The sequence below is a fragment of the Muntiacus reevesi genome, chromosome 20 (genome assembly GCF_963930625.1).
Source record: "Muntiacus reevesi chromosome 20, mMunRee1.1, whole genome shotgun sequence".
NCBI lineage: Eukaryota > Metazoa > Chordata > Mammalia > Artiodactyla > Cervidae > Muntiacus > Muntiacus reevesi.
This window is the reverse complement of record NC_089268.1, coordinates 32,871,679-32,887,310: the sequence shown is the minus strand read 5'-3', so window position 1 is coordinate 32,887,310 and position 15,632 is coordinate 32,871,679. Positions and strand designations below refer to the sequence as shown.

The 15,632-nt window shown below is 40.1% G+C and overlaps 2 protein-coding genes across 4 annotated transcripts in view; one reads left to right on the top strand and one right to left on the bottom strand.

The window, feature by feature from the left end:
* The window catches only part of SLC17A1 (solute carrier family 17 member 1), a 206,250-nt gene that overhangs the window by 31,977 nt on the left and 158,641 nt on the right, over positions 1-15,632 (bottom strand). The gene's annotated exons all lie outside the window — the stretch shown is intronic.
* Positions 1-15,632, top strand: part of SCGN (secretagogin, EF-hand calcium binding protein) — a 49,664-nt gene that overhangs the window by 24,668 nt on the left and 9,364 nt on the right. The window contains exons 5-6 of the mRNA XM_065912915.1: positions 2,685-2,741; positions 3,167-3,244. Of these exons, the coding sequence (XP_065768987.1) occupies positions 2,685-2,741; positions 3,167-3,244 (135 nt within the window). The remainder of the gene's footprint in view (positions 1-2,684; positions 2,742-3,166; positions 3,245-15,632) is intronic.

Here is a 15,632-nt window from a genome sequence, read left to right as displayed (position 1 = left end):
AATTATGATATATTCATACAATTCACTCATTCCACAAATACTTATGAGCACCTGAATAATGCCAGAAACTGTTATAGGCCTGGAGATTCAGAAAGAAAAACCCCATTGTGGAATTTACAGATCACTGAAGATCAAATTTTCAAAGAATATTTAATGACAAGAAGGAAATGCATTACAGTGTTATGAAACAAAATTATATAAACAATATGATCTTAATTTTGCTTAAAAATTATTTACCCTTAACAAAGGTAATGGGTAAATACATGCAAGATAAATATTGGTTGTTTTTAAGGGATAAGATTTTGGATGATCTTTAAATTCTTTGTATGTTTGCATTTTCCATCTTAGAATCACAATTATTTATAAATTATTTTAAATGACATTTTGAAACTAATTTCAGTTGTACTTAAAAATGCTCACAGAAAATTTTAAATGAAAAATAACAGACCACTGAAATATATAGCCTCTATGACCTCCCCTTCATTATGTCATGTATATAATAGAAATACAATGAAAAGAAAAGACATAAAAATGGTAAGTTATCATCTCTGGGGTGGAAATTTCTGAATATTAGAGTTTTCTTCTCTTTGTATTTCATTAATTTTGTACAATGAATAAGATTTCATTTTATAATCAGTAAAAAAAGTATTAAAATGTTAGGCTTGTATAGGCTTGAATAATCTTGAGAAATGGGAAAAGGAAATAGCATTATGGAAACTTTTTTTTTGTTTAACTTTTTCCATTTTTCCTCCCTCCCTTCTAGTTTGTCAATTTCTTCTGGATAGAGAAAGAGTTTCTCTTTCTCTATCCAATTAAAAAAAATATGTTGGATTCCTGAATTCTTTTTTTTAAATTAAATGTTATAACCTATTACTACCACGCATATTTTAAGAAATTCTACCTTAATATATTTATATTCCCCTTGAACTATAGGACCTTAAGATACTTTAGTGCTAGTAAGTATCAATCAACTCACTAGCCATTATCATCCAGAATATTAGTTCAATCTTGTTTTCTTTAATCCTGTAAATTTTAAGCTAACAAGATTTTATGTTGCCATTTACCCAAGTGTTTCCCATTGTCTTTGTACACCATTCCTTTTTTATCTCAAATTTTCCTTCTTTGAGTTCTTCCTTCCTGGAGTATATCCTTAACCAAGAATCTGCTGGTAATAAACCCTACTTTGGTTTGCTTGGAAACCTCTTTATTTTGCTTTCATTCTTTCAAGATGGCATGTGTAGCATTCACATAAAGATCTTTGGTCCTCCAATAGTTCAGTTGTAGTGAAGTTACAAGATAATTTAGATGGAAAATATTTGGTGAACAGCAGAAAAAAAGCATATAAACTTTTTATTATTTGAAATTCTCATTCTTAGTTCTGGTATATTTGTACCATTAAAATTAGGATATAAATCACATTTAACCAGTTGATTTTCTAAGCCTGGCTAGATTCAGGCAGAAATGTTGGCGACAGAGATTGAAAGGAGTGAAGTTTCTGAACACTTCCCATGGAATATCAGCATCACTATCCTCGTAGGATATTTAGCCAGGACCCTGGCTGTGGTCTAGAACTAAGGTCCCTGCAGTTGGTGACTCAGGTAACCCATTTCACATCAGTGGAAAAATTTGCCACTTAAAAAAACAGAACAAAACATCTTAGTGCTACTTTTTATTTTGTATAGGAGTTAGGGAACTTGCCAACTTGTGAGGCTTTAATACGCAATAATTAGAGGTGGTCAAAATCACACCATTTACTAAAGAAAGCAGTTCAATGCTTCCTTAAAAATATTGAGCTCTTCTGTCTTCCAGTTTAAGTAACTGTATCTTCAGCTGGATGAATGCTGTTATTGAACTAATGTAAGGGTTGGCTGGGAATTTTCAGAGACGTTTTATTCCCTTTACCCAGAGCCAAGACCACACAGGCAAGATTCCTTAGGGACGTTTTGTGCCATGCAATTTTTTAGGAGAAGTTTACCTTTTCATTATGGTTATTGCTATTTGGGGTTTTAGTCTTATTTAGGTGTTTCAGTTTGACTTCCCACCTTGGGTGGTCCCAGGGATTTGTCTGCTGTCTGCCTTGAAAAGAATCTGTCTGCCAATGCAGGAGATACTGGTTTGATCTCTGGGTTGGAAAAATCCCCTGAAGGAGGAAATAGCAACCCACTCCAGTATTCTTGCTGGGATAATCCCATGGACAGAGGAGCCTGGGGGGCTATACAAACACTACCTTGTGTGAAGTATCCTGATAAAGCTACAGGCTACCTCATCAGAGATCAGTAGATGTACCCAGGACAGACTTCAGTTTCTGTCATCTCAGTTTCTTGCCAGCTGAGCTATATATTTAAAGAGTTGTTTTTAGAGGGCTCTGCATCTTTAGGAATTTAGTACAAAGATTTCTTACTCTGCCATATTTTCTCCCACTGAAGGCCATTCCTTCATTATCTTTCCACTTCAAACTTCCCAAGAGCTCCCTTTCAGTGAGTGTGCTGTGATCCTCCCGAAGTGGCTCTAAGTGAGTTCTGCCCCAAAAGAGCTGTCACCAAAGAAAGCCTAAACTTCTCCACATAGTTTTATTTGCACCAAGTTAAGTACTGTTATCAGATGCTGAACCCTAGTAGACATCAGCATAACTTGAACCCAAATTATTTGAGGATAAATGGATTATTGGTTTTTGTGTATTTCAGATTTGGCGCAAATACGATGCTGACAGCAGTGGCTTTATATCAGCTGCTGAACTTTGTGTAAGTGTTGCTGGGAGCTGTCCCTGGGCGAACGGCGGGTTAGCTCATTCCTGGGAATTTGATATGTGTGTATCATGAGCTTGATTTCTGTGTTTCCAAGAAACATGGATATGAATTTGCTAATTTTAAAAAACTGATTCGTGTTTAGAAGGTTTAGAAACTGTAGGTGACACTGATTGCTCTCTCTGGGAAAGACATAATTGAGGATTTATGACACATTTTTATGCTTCGAACTGTTCCCTGGGTTCTGTTTAAACAGTGCTCCCTTCAAACTGTGACAGCCCTGCATTTTGGACTTCTTGCTTGATAAAAAGCATCACATTTCTTCCCTAAAACAAGCAAATGACAATCCTTCAAAAACAGCCTCGAGATTTCTAGGTTTATTTGTCACTAGATAAAATGCGGCTTTTCTCTTGATCTCACAGAACTTCCTCCGAGACCTCTTCCTCCACCACAAAAAGGCCATTTCAGAGGCTAAACTGGAAGAATATACTGGCACCATGGTGAGTAACTGAGCAATGCGATCTCTATGAAGTCAGTTTCCCCACCATCTCCCCAGGGCCCAGAAACAGCATCTGGCACAGAATTAAGGGCTCTGTGAGTGTTTGCAGACTAGACAAATGCATGAAAAGACCTTCAACTCTGGGAAACAGTGACTGAATTTGAGCTACTTTAGTCTCTCTCTTGGGATGAGAATGCATGCATTTGAAAGAGAGCTGCTCACCTATCCTTAGGGAGACCTGGAAAGTCCAGTTAACATCAGGTTACTAAGCACCAGTCAGTAATCTCAAGTTATTGAGGTTAATCCAAGTCACATAGAAACAAGGAAACGTGAACCTAGACAACCAGGACAAACACATGAGAGCCCCCCACTCCCTCCGCCCCTCCTCCCCCCATGGATGATTCTACTCATTTAGTACATTCATTTAGGGCAATGGAGAGTCAGAAAGCTGGGAAATACATATTTCACCTTTGCCAACTATAGGTATGACCTTGAGAAATGGTCTATTGTTGTTTACTTCAGCTGAAAAATGGGGATTAATAATACGTAATTGCTGCTAGGGCAAGTGAGTGGATGCATATGAAGTGCTTTGCAGAGCATCCAGGAAATAACCAACATTCAATACATGTTAGCTCTTCCTGTAGCGATTGTTGTAGTCCTTGTTGTCATTATTTCCTTTTGCCACTCATGCAATCATATCCTAAATGACCTAAGATTATTTTTAGCATCAAAGCTTCCTGGAAAATAGTGAAGGGGGAGAAGTTGCCTTTGGTGAATTCATTCTCACATTCTCATCCAGCTCCTAGCTTGAAGCTTTTCTCCCAGAGCTACTCTATAATAATCTGTACTGAATCTAATCTGGCTCCTCGACCTTTTGTCTCCCCTAAGTCCCTTCCCATCCCCAAATGTCTGTTTCATTCCAATCAAACTCTGTAGGTTTCTTTATTAATAAGCAAGAAAACTACTGGTAAAGGCTTAATTGCTTGTACAATTGCTACACTTACTATAGACAGAGTTCTTAAACAGACTCATCTTACTGAACCTTCTGGTGAATCATCAGGGCTGCATATCACGGAGAAGAGTAATGGATCCCTGTTAAAATGTGTACTACAAGGTTGACCTATTTAGGCCTTTAATTGATGCTTCCAAATACTGTATTGTTTCTAACAACTCTTCTATAGCCTTGGCATTGTTCCTGCTATTCTGTATATCTGATGGTTGAGGCTTAGAAAGGGTAAGTGACTAAGCTACCACCAAGTTGATTTCCTAAACTCCTTCTAAAAATCCGATTAACTGGGAAATGATAAACTGTCTAGCCTAAGGCACCAGTTAAACTGGAAGTTGGGCTGCCTGGCTTTCAGCCCTGGATCTTCTGGCTCTCGCTCTGTATTCTGACTACCCTGAATGCTGTCCTCAGCCAAAGGCACAGGCCCTGAGAAGAAAGAATGTGGTCTTTCTAAGTGGTCTTCTAATGTGGTCTTTCTAAGTCACAACAACTTAGAAATGGTCTGGATGGGAGCTAAGCTGATCCTCAGGACAGACTCACACCCCAGACCAGGAAATAATTTGGCTTCCTATTATGTTGACCTGTTTTAATAACACGCATAATACTGTTTGAAATCCTTTGACAGGCTTAGCACTAAAGAGTGGGTGGGAAATCCCTGAGAAGCAGGAAGCAATTTCCCACCTACTGGTGTATCTCTGGTTTCCTTTTGTCCTAGGTTCCTGGGAAACTCTCTAATAGCATGAATACTCTGAAAAAGGAAATTAGACTGAAACTGCCTGGGAGAGAGAATAATAAGGAGATTACTCTTCCAGTTGGGCATTTTTTTCAACACTGATTTAACATTATGTTAGCTCTGGCTGTGTTACCTTGATTTTATTAACTTATAAAGCAGACCTTAGGCAGTGAAATGCTTGCACTAAGAATCCCCAGGAGATTTCTAGTATTTCTTTGAATACCTTTGACTCTGAGGGACTTCGTCCCACCTCCAACTAGAATGCTAAGCCACTACTTTCTGACTTTTAAACATAGCTCAGCTATTTTTTCCTTACTTTTCTCCACCTGGTTCTTGCTCATCCTTCAAGATTTAGCTAGAAATCATCTTGCTCTCTTCCATCATCTTCTTCTATAGAGGCTCCAAGTGCCTCTCCTCTATGCTCCTATAGTACCTTGTGTATTTCAATGTCTTAACATCATAGTCATCTGTTTAATTCACTTTGCAAATATTCATTGAATACCTGCTACGCCTCCGGCACTGTTCTAGTCAGCAAGGATTCAGCAGTGAGCAAAACAGAGACTGACACTAATGACAAACATAATAAATAATAAATTACATTGCATGATAGAAGGTAATGAGTGTCATGGAAAAAATTAAACAGTAGACCAGATAGTGCCAGCAGGGCAGCTAGGATGGGAGATTGGGGAGAAGGTGTGATTTTCAACAGGGTGGTCAGGGTGGCCTTTCAAGATGATGCAGCCTGAGAAAGGACCAAAGGTGCAGCAAGCAGGGCCAGGGGTGTGCCTAGGATTTCCAGGAACAGGAGACCACCAGTGTGGCTGGAGTAGAGTAAGTAAGGATGACACAGAGGCCAGACCAAGCCAGGCTTTGGGGGCCATTGTGAGAACGTGGGGGTTTAGTTGGAGGGAGATGGAGGGTTTGAAGGAGAGGATGCCATGAGCTGGCTTTTGTGTTGAAAAGCACCTGAAACAGGCAAGGAGGGAATGAGGAGGATCTGTTAAGAGGCCACTCCTTCATCCAGGTGAAAGAATGGCAGCTTGGATCAGGGCTGGGAAGCAGAAGACATGAGAACCAGATCTGTCTGAAGATGGAATCAGTAGGATTTCCTGATGAAACAGCTAAGAGTCAAGGGCGACGCTGACACTGTTTATGGATCTTGCACTCCACTAGCTGTGATTCATCTGGGGCAGGGCGGCATCTTATCTGCGTGTTCTTAGCCCTCACACGGAGCCTGGGACACAGTGGGCTCCCTAATGAATTCTATTATTACCTAATAGACAGCTAGGAATAAATCCTGACAATATCAGGAAACTTTGCCCTTGGGATCCTCCTGCTTCTCTTATGTGTGTTCCTCATGACCCTCCAGCCCCAGCGTGATTCCTGCTCCCTCCTGGGGTGTCTTCCATACTACATACTGCTCATGGCAGCATTTTGCACAGACCTGACGTTCCTCCAGCAGTGTTTCGTGTTCTGAAATTCTCCTTGTTCTCTTTTTTAAAACCAGACCTTCCAGGGCAGAACCAGAAAGGGTGCCTGGGAGTGCTGGGCTCCATCCTTAGGTGTCTCACTGGGATCCTTCATCACAGAGTCATCCAGACTCATCCAGAGGGACCCCAACCAGAGAGTGGGTATGAGCCACGCTGAGCCCAGTGTATGGAGACAGACAGGGAGATGGGAACCCCACGCTGAAGATGGCAAGTAGGAGCTATTGGAGTAAGGGCTAGAGCTGGAGGCAGCTGAGAAGACCAAGCAGAGCAAATCCAGAAAAGACAATCGGAGCAGGACAAGCCTAGGATTTGTCCTCATGGACTCGGGAGTCACGTCACTGTGTTCCTTTTCTTGAGTCTGAAGTGGTTTTTCGGGTCTGAGGGGTAGGGTCTCACAGTGACTGAGAACACCTGCTCCCTCACCAAAACCCCCACTCTCTTAATGCTTTTCTCTCCAGTTAGAATGTGAACTGGTAAACTAGTTCACACAAACATGTGAGTTCATTCCTTCAACGACTATTTAGGGACAAACCAAGAAAGATACAGTCTCTGACCTTATAGTTTTCTCCAGTTGGGAGAAAATTTGATTAAAAAAGCAAAGGGAAAAGGAGCAAAAATTCACTCTGGTCCCTCCCTTCCATCCCTGCCGTGCATGTCACCGCGATGCTGTATCTACCTGTAAGTAGCAGCCGAGTTCAATTTTCCCTTCAGTGCTTAAATATGTCGATGTCACCTTAAAATACAATTAAAATATTTTTTAAAAAGTATTCCTGATTAAAAGAAAACAAAAACAAGATGCATTACAGTGAAGCAACAATTCTAGAACTTTAGCAAAGGCAGGACGAGAAAAGTTAGGTGGTCAAAAGGGAAAGGCCGGGGGAGGGATAAATTGGGAATTTGGGATTAACAGATACACACAACTATATATAAAATAGACGAACAACAAGGACCTACTCTATAGCACATGAAACCATTTAATATCTTGTCACAACCTATAATAGGAAAGAATCTGAAAAAGAATATATATAACATACATATGCATAGCTGAATCACTTAGCTGTATACATGAAACATTGTAAATCAACTATTCTTCAATTTTTAAAAAAGAAAAGGTAGGTGAACAGAATGAAAGTTAAATTTTTAAAAGACGTTTTCTTAACATGCAGTACTTTATTTTCACTGAAACACTGCCAGTGTTTTCTGGTACTAAATATCTTAATCATAATAATTGAGACTTCCTTTTGCGCTAGGCCCTGTGCAAAGCACTTTTCAAACATCTCATTTGATTCTTACACGAACTTTATGAAACAAGTATTTAAATAAATAACCTATTTTATAAGTGAAAAAACTGAGGATTACAGGTCAGAGATGATAAGGATGGAGCAGAAATTCCCAGACCCCAATCTATCTTCAAACTGTATTCAAACTGAAACATTTATGACTGAAAGTCTAAGTGCTGAATTATAAAATTGAAAATTTTCAAAAGAGGGGGGGTTAAGCTCTATGAGAAATCAAGGGGTACAAATCCCCATGAATAAAGGAAGAGCAAGGTGAGGAAAAGTCCATGTTAGGAGATTAGGGTTCTCTTAATATTTTTATAGATAATACAGGAGCTCTGACAGCCAAAACAGAATTTATGACCCAGAAAAATTGATTTTTCTCCTCATGAAGGACCTAAACAATCCTGTGAACTAACATCTTATTAAACACAAGAGAGGAAATAAAGTAGTGAAAGACAATGGGGAACAAGAATGGGTTCTACAAAACTGTTCTGGAGAAGAGAGGAACACTGATTGATTAAACTGGGGAAGAGAGGAAGGGAAGAAGAGTGAACTGTGGCTGCAGAAAGCCCCAGGGGTCACCTCAGCCAAACATCCCATCATAAGGGGTAGCAGCAGCCAGGGAGGAGACATGTAGGCTGTTTACAAAGACGATACTTGGCTGAAAAGAGATTCTGCTCATTCCGCATCTGCCCTGCAACCCTAGTTGCCCAAAGCTCTTTTCTTCACAGTCTTATGGTTTACATTTAAGAAACCTCAGGCTGGCAGCCCTTACAATGGAACGCCCTGACCTGAGGAAAATCAATGAAATGAAGAAAGAAATGGCAATGTACACTTTTGATGACTTTGAGCTTTGATCCAGAAGCAGAGTGTCCAGAGAGGCAGCTGAGGGGAATCCGAACGGTCTTAACCAACTTTTGAGTATCTAGGTTGAAAGATGTCCATGGACCAAGACTGTCCTGTTACTCATGTTATGTGTCTGTTTCTAAACAGCTAAATCCCCGAGCTGCTTCTGCTCAAGCATGCTGCAGTTAAGCATTCATTTTTATTCCAAACTGTCCCATGAGGATAGGACCATGATCAATCAAACTCCAGATGATCCCTCATTGGTCCTCATTATGCACTGGTGAGATAGGTAAGTGCTCAAGAATCTAGTGAGAGTTTCCACCCAAGGATCTGAATTTGCCCTGAAAATTAGACCAGTTTAATGAGACTCAGGCCCATCTATTTCATTTTTCTTTCTTAAATTGCAGAGGCAATTTATACTTTTCCAATGAACAGATATGGGAACTGGGCTACAGTTTGGTTTTTTTTTTTTTTTTAAGGCCTTTTACATTTCCCTAAAGACTTTTGGGTACACTAACTTTTAGAAACTCAACACTTAAAAAAAAAGACTTCTAGGATCTGAGCTTTAACTAAGTGATACACCAAGTGTGAAATCACTTTACTGCTGCTTTAATGGCTTTTTACTGAGCAATGGACACAGTCAGAGCAACATCGCATTAAAGATGTGGTTCCAAGGTTTAGCATTAAATGTTTTATTTGGATGTAATCTACTAAATGAATTCAAATTGACCCAAATAAGGACTGGCATATTTGAAAACTGTTTGAAACCTGAACAATGAACAAGTCAGGGCAGAACATCCAATCAGAAGAGAAAAGTTAAGGTCTGCAAACTTGTCTCACCTAAACTCCTAATTAATGTTCTATACAGGGAAGGAAACTATTAACAAATTCCAATTATTACACCTAATTAAGAGGGGCTGCCAACACCTGGCAGAGGGGAAGATTAGCTGCCTGAATAGAATATTATTAGGAAATATTGAGCTTTTTAAAATGTAAGCTCATACATGTGGGACATACTAAACTCATATATTAATTAGAGCATGGAATGTGAACTATTGCAAAAACAATGAAATCTGAGAATGTGTCACACACAGAGAATATCCCCATCCTCTACCCTGTCCAAGCTCTCATCCTTCATGCCTGGATTAAAGCATCTAACTTCCAGTTACTTCCTTCCCTAGGTCTCTGATCCAAGCCAACCTAAGATACAATTGGGCTTTTTTTTTTTTTTTTTTTAATTTTTATTGGAATATAGTTGATTTCCCTGTTGGTTTAAGACAGTAAAGAATCTGCCTGCAATGCAGAAGACTGGGGTTTTATCCTTGGGTTGTGAAGATCCCCTGGAGAAGGGAATGGCTACCCACTCCAGTATTCTTACCTGGAGAATTACATGCACAGAAGAGCCTAGTAGGCTACAGTCCATGGGACTGCAAAGAGTTGGACACAACTGAGTGACTAACACTTTCACTTTTCACAATGTTTTGTTAGTTTCAGATGTACAGCAAAGTGAATGAGTTATACACGCTTTTTTTAGACATACAGTTCACTTGCTTTGTGACCCCATGGACAGCAGCACACCAGGCCTCCCTGTCCATCACCAACTCTGAGAGCTTACTCAAACTTATGTCAATTGGGTCGGTGATGCCATCCAACCATTTCATCCTCTGTCGTCCCCCTTCTTCTTCTGCCTTCAATATTGCCCAGCATCAAGGTCTTTTCAAAGAATCAGCTCTTCGCATCAGGCGGCCAAAGTATTGAAGTTTCAGCTTCAACATCAGTCCTTCCAATGAACACTCAGGACTGATCTCCTTTAGGATAAACTGGTTGGATCCCCTTGCAGTCCAAGGGACTCTCAAGAGTCTTCTCCAACACCACAGTTCAAAAGCATCAATTCTTTGGCGCTCAGCTTTCTTTATAGTCCAATTCTCACATCCATACATGACTACTGGAAAAACCATAGCCTTGACTAGATGGACCTTTGTTGGCAAAGTAATGTCTCTGCTTTTTAACATGCTGTCTAGGCTGGTCATAACTTTCCTGCCAAGGAGTAAGGGTCTCTTAATTTCATGGCTGCAGTCACCATCTGCCATGACTTTGGAGCCCACAAAAATAAAGTCTGTCACTGTTCCCACTGTTTCTCCAGCTATTTGCCCTGAAGTGATGGGACTGGGTGACATGATCTTTGTTTTCTAAATATTTAGCTTTAAGCCAACTTTTTCACTCTCCTCTTTCACTTTCATCAAGAGATTCTTTAGTTCTTCTTCACTTTCTGCCATAAGAGTGGTATCATCTGCATTTCTGAGGTTATTGATATTTATCCCGGCAATCTTGATTCCAGCTTGTGCTTCATCCAGCCCAGCATTTCTCAAGATGTACTCTGCATATGAGTTAAATAAACAGGGTGACAATATACAGCCTTGATGTACTCTTTGCCTATTTGGATCCAGTCTGTGGTTCCACGTCCAGTTCTAACTGTTGCTTCTTGACCTGCATGCAAATTTCTCAAGAGGCAGGTAAGTTGGTCTGGTATTCCCATCTCTTTCAGAATTTTCCACAGATCCACACAGTCAAAGGCTTTGGCATAGTCAATAAAGCAGAAATAGATGTTTTTCTGGAACTCTCTTGCTTTTTCGATGATGCAGTGGATATTGGCAATTTGATCTCTGGTTCCTCTGCCTTTTCTAAAACCAGCTTGAACATCTGAAAGTTCACATATTGTTGAACCCTGGCTTGGAGAATTTTGACATGAAGATATCAAAATTACTAGCATGTGAGATGAGTGTAATTGTGTAGTAGTGTGAGCATTCTTTGGCATTGCCTTTCTTTGGGATTGGAATGAAAACTGACCTTTTCCAGTCCTGTGGCCACTGCTGAGTTTTCCAAATTTGCTGGCATATTGAGTGCAACACTTTCACAGCATCACCTTTTAGGATCTGAAATAGCTCAACTGGAATTCCATCACCTCCACTAGCTTTGTTCGCAGTGATGCCTTCTGAGGCCCACTTGACTTCATGTTCCAGGATGTCTGGTTCTAGGTGAGTGATTACACCGTCGTGATCATCTGGATCATGAAAATCCCTTTTGCAGTTTCTCTGTGTGTTCTTGCCACCTCTTCTTAATATCTTCTGCTTCTGTTAGGTCCATACCATTTCTGTCCTTTATTGAGCCCATCTTTGCATGAAATGCTCCCTTGGTATCTCTAATTTTCTTGAAGAGATCTCTTTCCCCTTCTATTGTTTTCCTCTATTTCTTTGCACTGATCACTGAGGAAGGCTTTCTTATCTCTCCTTGCTATTCTCTGGAACTTGCACTAATCACTGAGGAAGGCTTTCTTATCTCTCCTTGCTATTCTTTGGAGCTCTCAACTTATATACAGTACTGTGTCTATTTCACTCCAATCCACATTTATCCCTCCCCTGCCAGGCTCTCTTGATATCTCTTCTCCTCCATGTCCACCATTATGGTACTGATGACCTCACCCAGTCTCATGGTTTTAAATACCAGCTAATGGTGACCTCCTCCAGTTTATAGCTCTGACCGAGAGTACTTCTCTGAGATGCTTGCACATACTTGAATGTATGATTCCACTTGGATGCCCAATATGCCTCTCAAACCTAGCATATGCAGACTTGACTTTCTGACCTTCCCCCACAGACCTGCTTCATTGGGATCTTCCTCAACCCAGTGAATATGAACTCCACCTTTCAAGCTGCCCCTCCTTCAGGACTTATCTGAAGTACCATCTCCTTTCTCAGTATTCTTACATATTGTTCTGTTTCTTTGTCTCAGTGGTCAAGGAGATAATGCTGAATCTTATTTCAGATATTCATTTTTGCTGCTCCAATTGCATTGTAAGCTCCGAAAAGCCTGTACCACCTTAAAGATTGAGAGTCTCTCACAGTGCCTTGCATGTTGTTAGACACATGGTAACTATTCAACATTTGTTGTTGTTTAGTCGCTCAGTCATATCCGACTCTCTTGTGACCCCATTGACTATTGCCTGCTTGGCTCCTCTGTCCATGGGATTTCCCAGGCAAGAATACTGGAGTGGGTTGTCATTTCCTTCTCCAGGGGATCTTTCTGACCCAGGGATGGAAACTGCATCTTCTGCATTGACGGTGGATTCTTTAGTGCTGAACCACTAGGGAAGCCCAATTATTCAACATACAATTCTTGACTTAGTAACCTGGGAGGGGGCTCTAAATCCTTTTTCAGAGTGTACATGGCAACAATATTCAGACTTTTTAAAAATGAGAATTTCTTTTTAAGTAAACAAAGAAACAAAAACACCTGTTAAGGGGTGATTTCCAAAAATATTGCTTAAAAAGCAAGTTGCACATAATACATAGAATGTGGTCTTATTTGTCAAAAAAAAAAAAATGAAGAGAGACATATTAAAATGTTTAAAAATTTTCTGGAAGGATAAGTCTATGAATGTTAGTTATCTCTACAATAAGGGCAGGGAGGACTTTTACTTTGTACTCTTTGCTCTGAACTATCTGCATATTTTTGACCTTGCACTCTATCTCAAATTATCAATGAGCAATTGTTAAAAAAAAATCTATAGACTGTAATCATACCTTGGATCTACTGTTTCTGGTAAGAAGTTATGATTAACTCAGTAATGGTTTTTATAAATTTGTATTTTACAATCACTATGGCATCTACTGGGGCTTCCCAGGTGGCTCAGTGGTAAGGAATCCACCTGCCAAGCAGGAGACATGAATTTGATCCTTGGGTTGGGAAGATCCCCTGGAGAAGAAAATGGCAAACTACTTCAGTAATCTTGTCTGGGAAATCCCATGGACAGAGGAGCCTGGGTGGGTTACAGTACATGGCTTTGTCACAAAGACTTAAGACACAACTTAAAGATTAAACCACCACCAGATGGCTCTATATGGATCTTAAAAATTAAGATAAAGCTATTATTAAATCTTAGGAGAATGCTGGGTATAACTACAGACTCTGAGGGTCTCTTGCCTAAGGAGGGGACCTGCTGGCCTACAGAATTTTAAGGAGTTTGTCAGTAAGTCATTGTGTTCCATTTCAAGAGACTTTCTAGAACCTTTCACATACTTAGTACTGAAAATTGTGGGGATGAAAATGGAATTTTTTTTTTTTTTTTTTTTTTTTTTTTTTACTATTTGGCCTTGTTGGGTCTTACTTGCAGTATGAGGGATCTAGTTGCAGCATGTGAACTCTTAGTTGTGGCATGTGGGATCTAGTTCCCTGATCAGGGATTGAACCTGGGCCCCCTGCATTGGTTACATGGGAATCTTAGCCATTGGACCACCAAGGAAGTCCCCATAATGGAATCCTGTCCCCACCGCCACCACCATAGCCCTCCATGAGTGACTTGTGCCATAAGCAAATGTTCACAAAGGTCAGAGGGAAACTCACATAAACAGAATTTTTTTTTTTTGCTTTCTCACAGAAAGAAGGGCAATCAGAAAAAGTAAATACCACATCTCTATGGCATCTCAATCTATGGCACCAGATGTTTTCTTTCATAACCAAAAATAAAACATGTACCACATTAACCATGAGATGTCCAGAACCTGCAAAACTAAGAGCCTGGTTTACGGAAAGAGTTCTTGTGACAGATAAGCTTGGATTCAAATCTTGCTACTTTCTTAGACAAATTAATCTTGCTAAATTCCAGTTCCCTGCCTGTATGGCATGCAGCTATTTCTTCTAAGAATGTGGTGACAATTAAATGAAATAAAATATGAAGTGTTGGCTGCTCTACAAAAGTTCGCTAAAATTAAGAGTTTTAAAAATTTTAAAAATTAAGAAACCTTTATTTCCCCTGCCTGCCACAGAAATTGTCAAACATTCAAAATTCACCAAATGTACTTCCATGAGTTAGTACAGACCTATTTACAAACAACTTTCTCAGTTACTGAGATCATGAGTTACTAGGAGCTTACTCTTCCCTCCCTCTTATAAACTGGTCATTTTCTGAGACCTTTCCATAATTGAGTTTGGGGAGGAAGAAAATCCTATTAAATTCATATAACCAGATTAGCAACTATTCTATCTTTTCAAGATGGCTTCTGTGTTTTAATAAATTTTATAATACACATTTGTGATGTCAAGGTTTTGGGAGAATGGGATTTCAAATTCACTTCAAATAGTAAAAATAAATTTGATTTAGAGAGTGAGGAGAGATGAAGGAAGGACTCATATGTTTTTAATGTAAAAATCTGTTATTTATCCTCAGATTATCTCACTGCTGCTTCTTCCCTGTGCAGCCTCCTCATAAGGATATATTTAGAAATATCCCACACCACCAAAATGTTGCTAAGTCACAAAATCCACTCCTAGTACAACTTAGATATGTAAAAAAAAGTGTCTCCTCTCCCTTGCCTAAACCAACCTAGTCTTCCCCATTTTAATTTTTAATCCAATCTTGTTTAAAACTTAGTCTGATCTAAAAAACTTAAACAGCCTCTTTGAGTAAGGAAGAGCTCATGGCATCTTAGACTTCTCAGCCAGACCCTTCTCTAAAAATGACATCAAGGTGGGTAAGGAGAGAAAAGTGGCCCTGAGAACTTCATGGTGAAGGGGAGGAGTCCAGGCCCCTGGATACAGTGCTCTGGTTTCCAGGGTGATGCCTCCTGACCACACAGTTGCTGCTACCTTGCTGACACTCATGGTTGAAGCCATCCTTTAATTCCTGCTGAATGCAGACCACTAATTCTCTGCCACACCCTCCTTCCAGCTTGCTGATTCAGCGACCCACCCCCATCCTCTGACCCACATCATCTCATACTCAGCTGGCTCCATGGAAAGCCTACTGGTTCGTGACCCAGCATCCAAATCCTTGGGATCTCAGAGTGTCCGGGGAAAGCAAAGCCACAGCAACTCTCCACACTCAGTGTTGTCCTTCCGTAGCCAGTGCTCTTCTCCCTCCAGAACCCCTTTCCTGTGGAGTTAGCTCACACATCTGTCTACTTCACTCTCACCTCTGCCTCACTCTCTCTCTTCCTTCCTACAGTCCTCTGAGGCTTATAGAGGGAGACTTTCTCCTG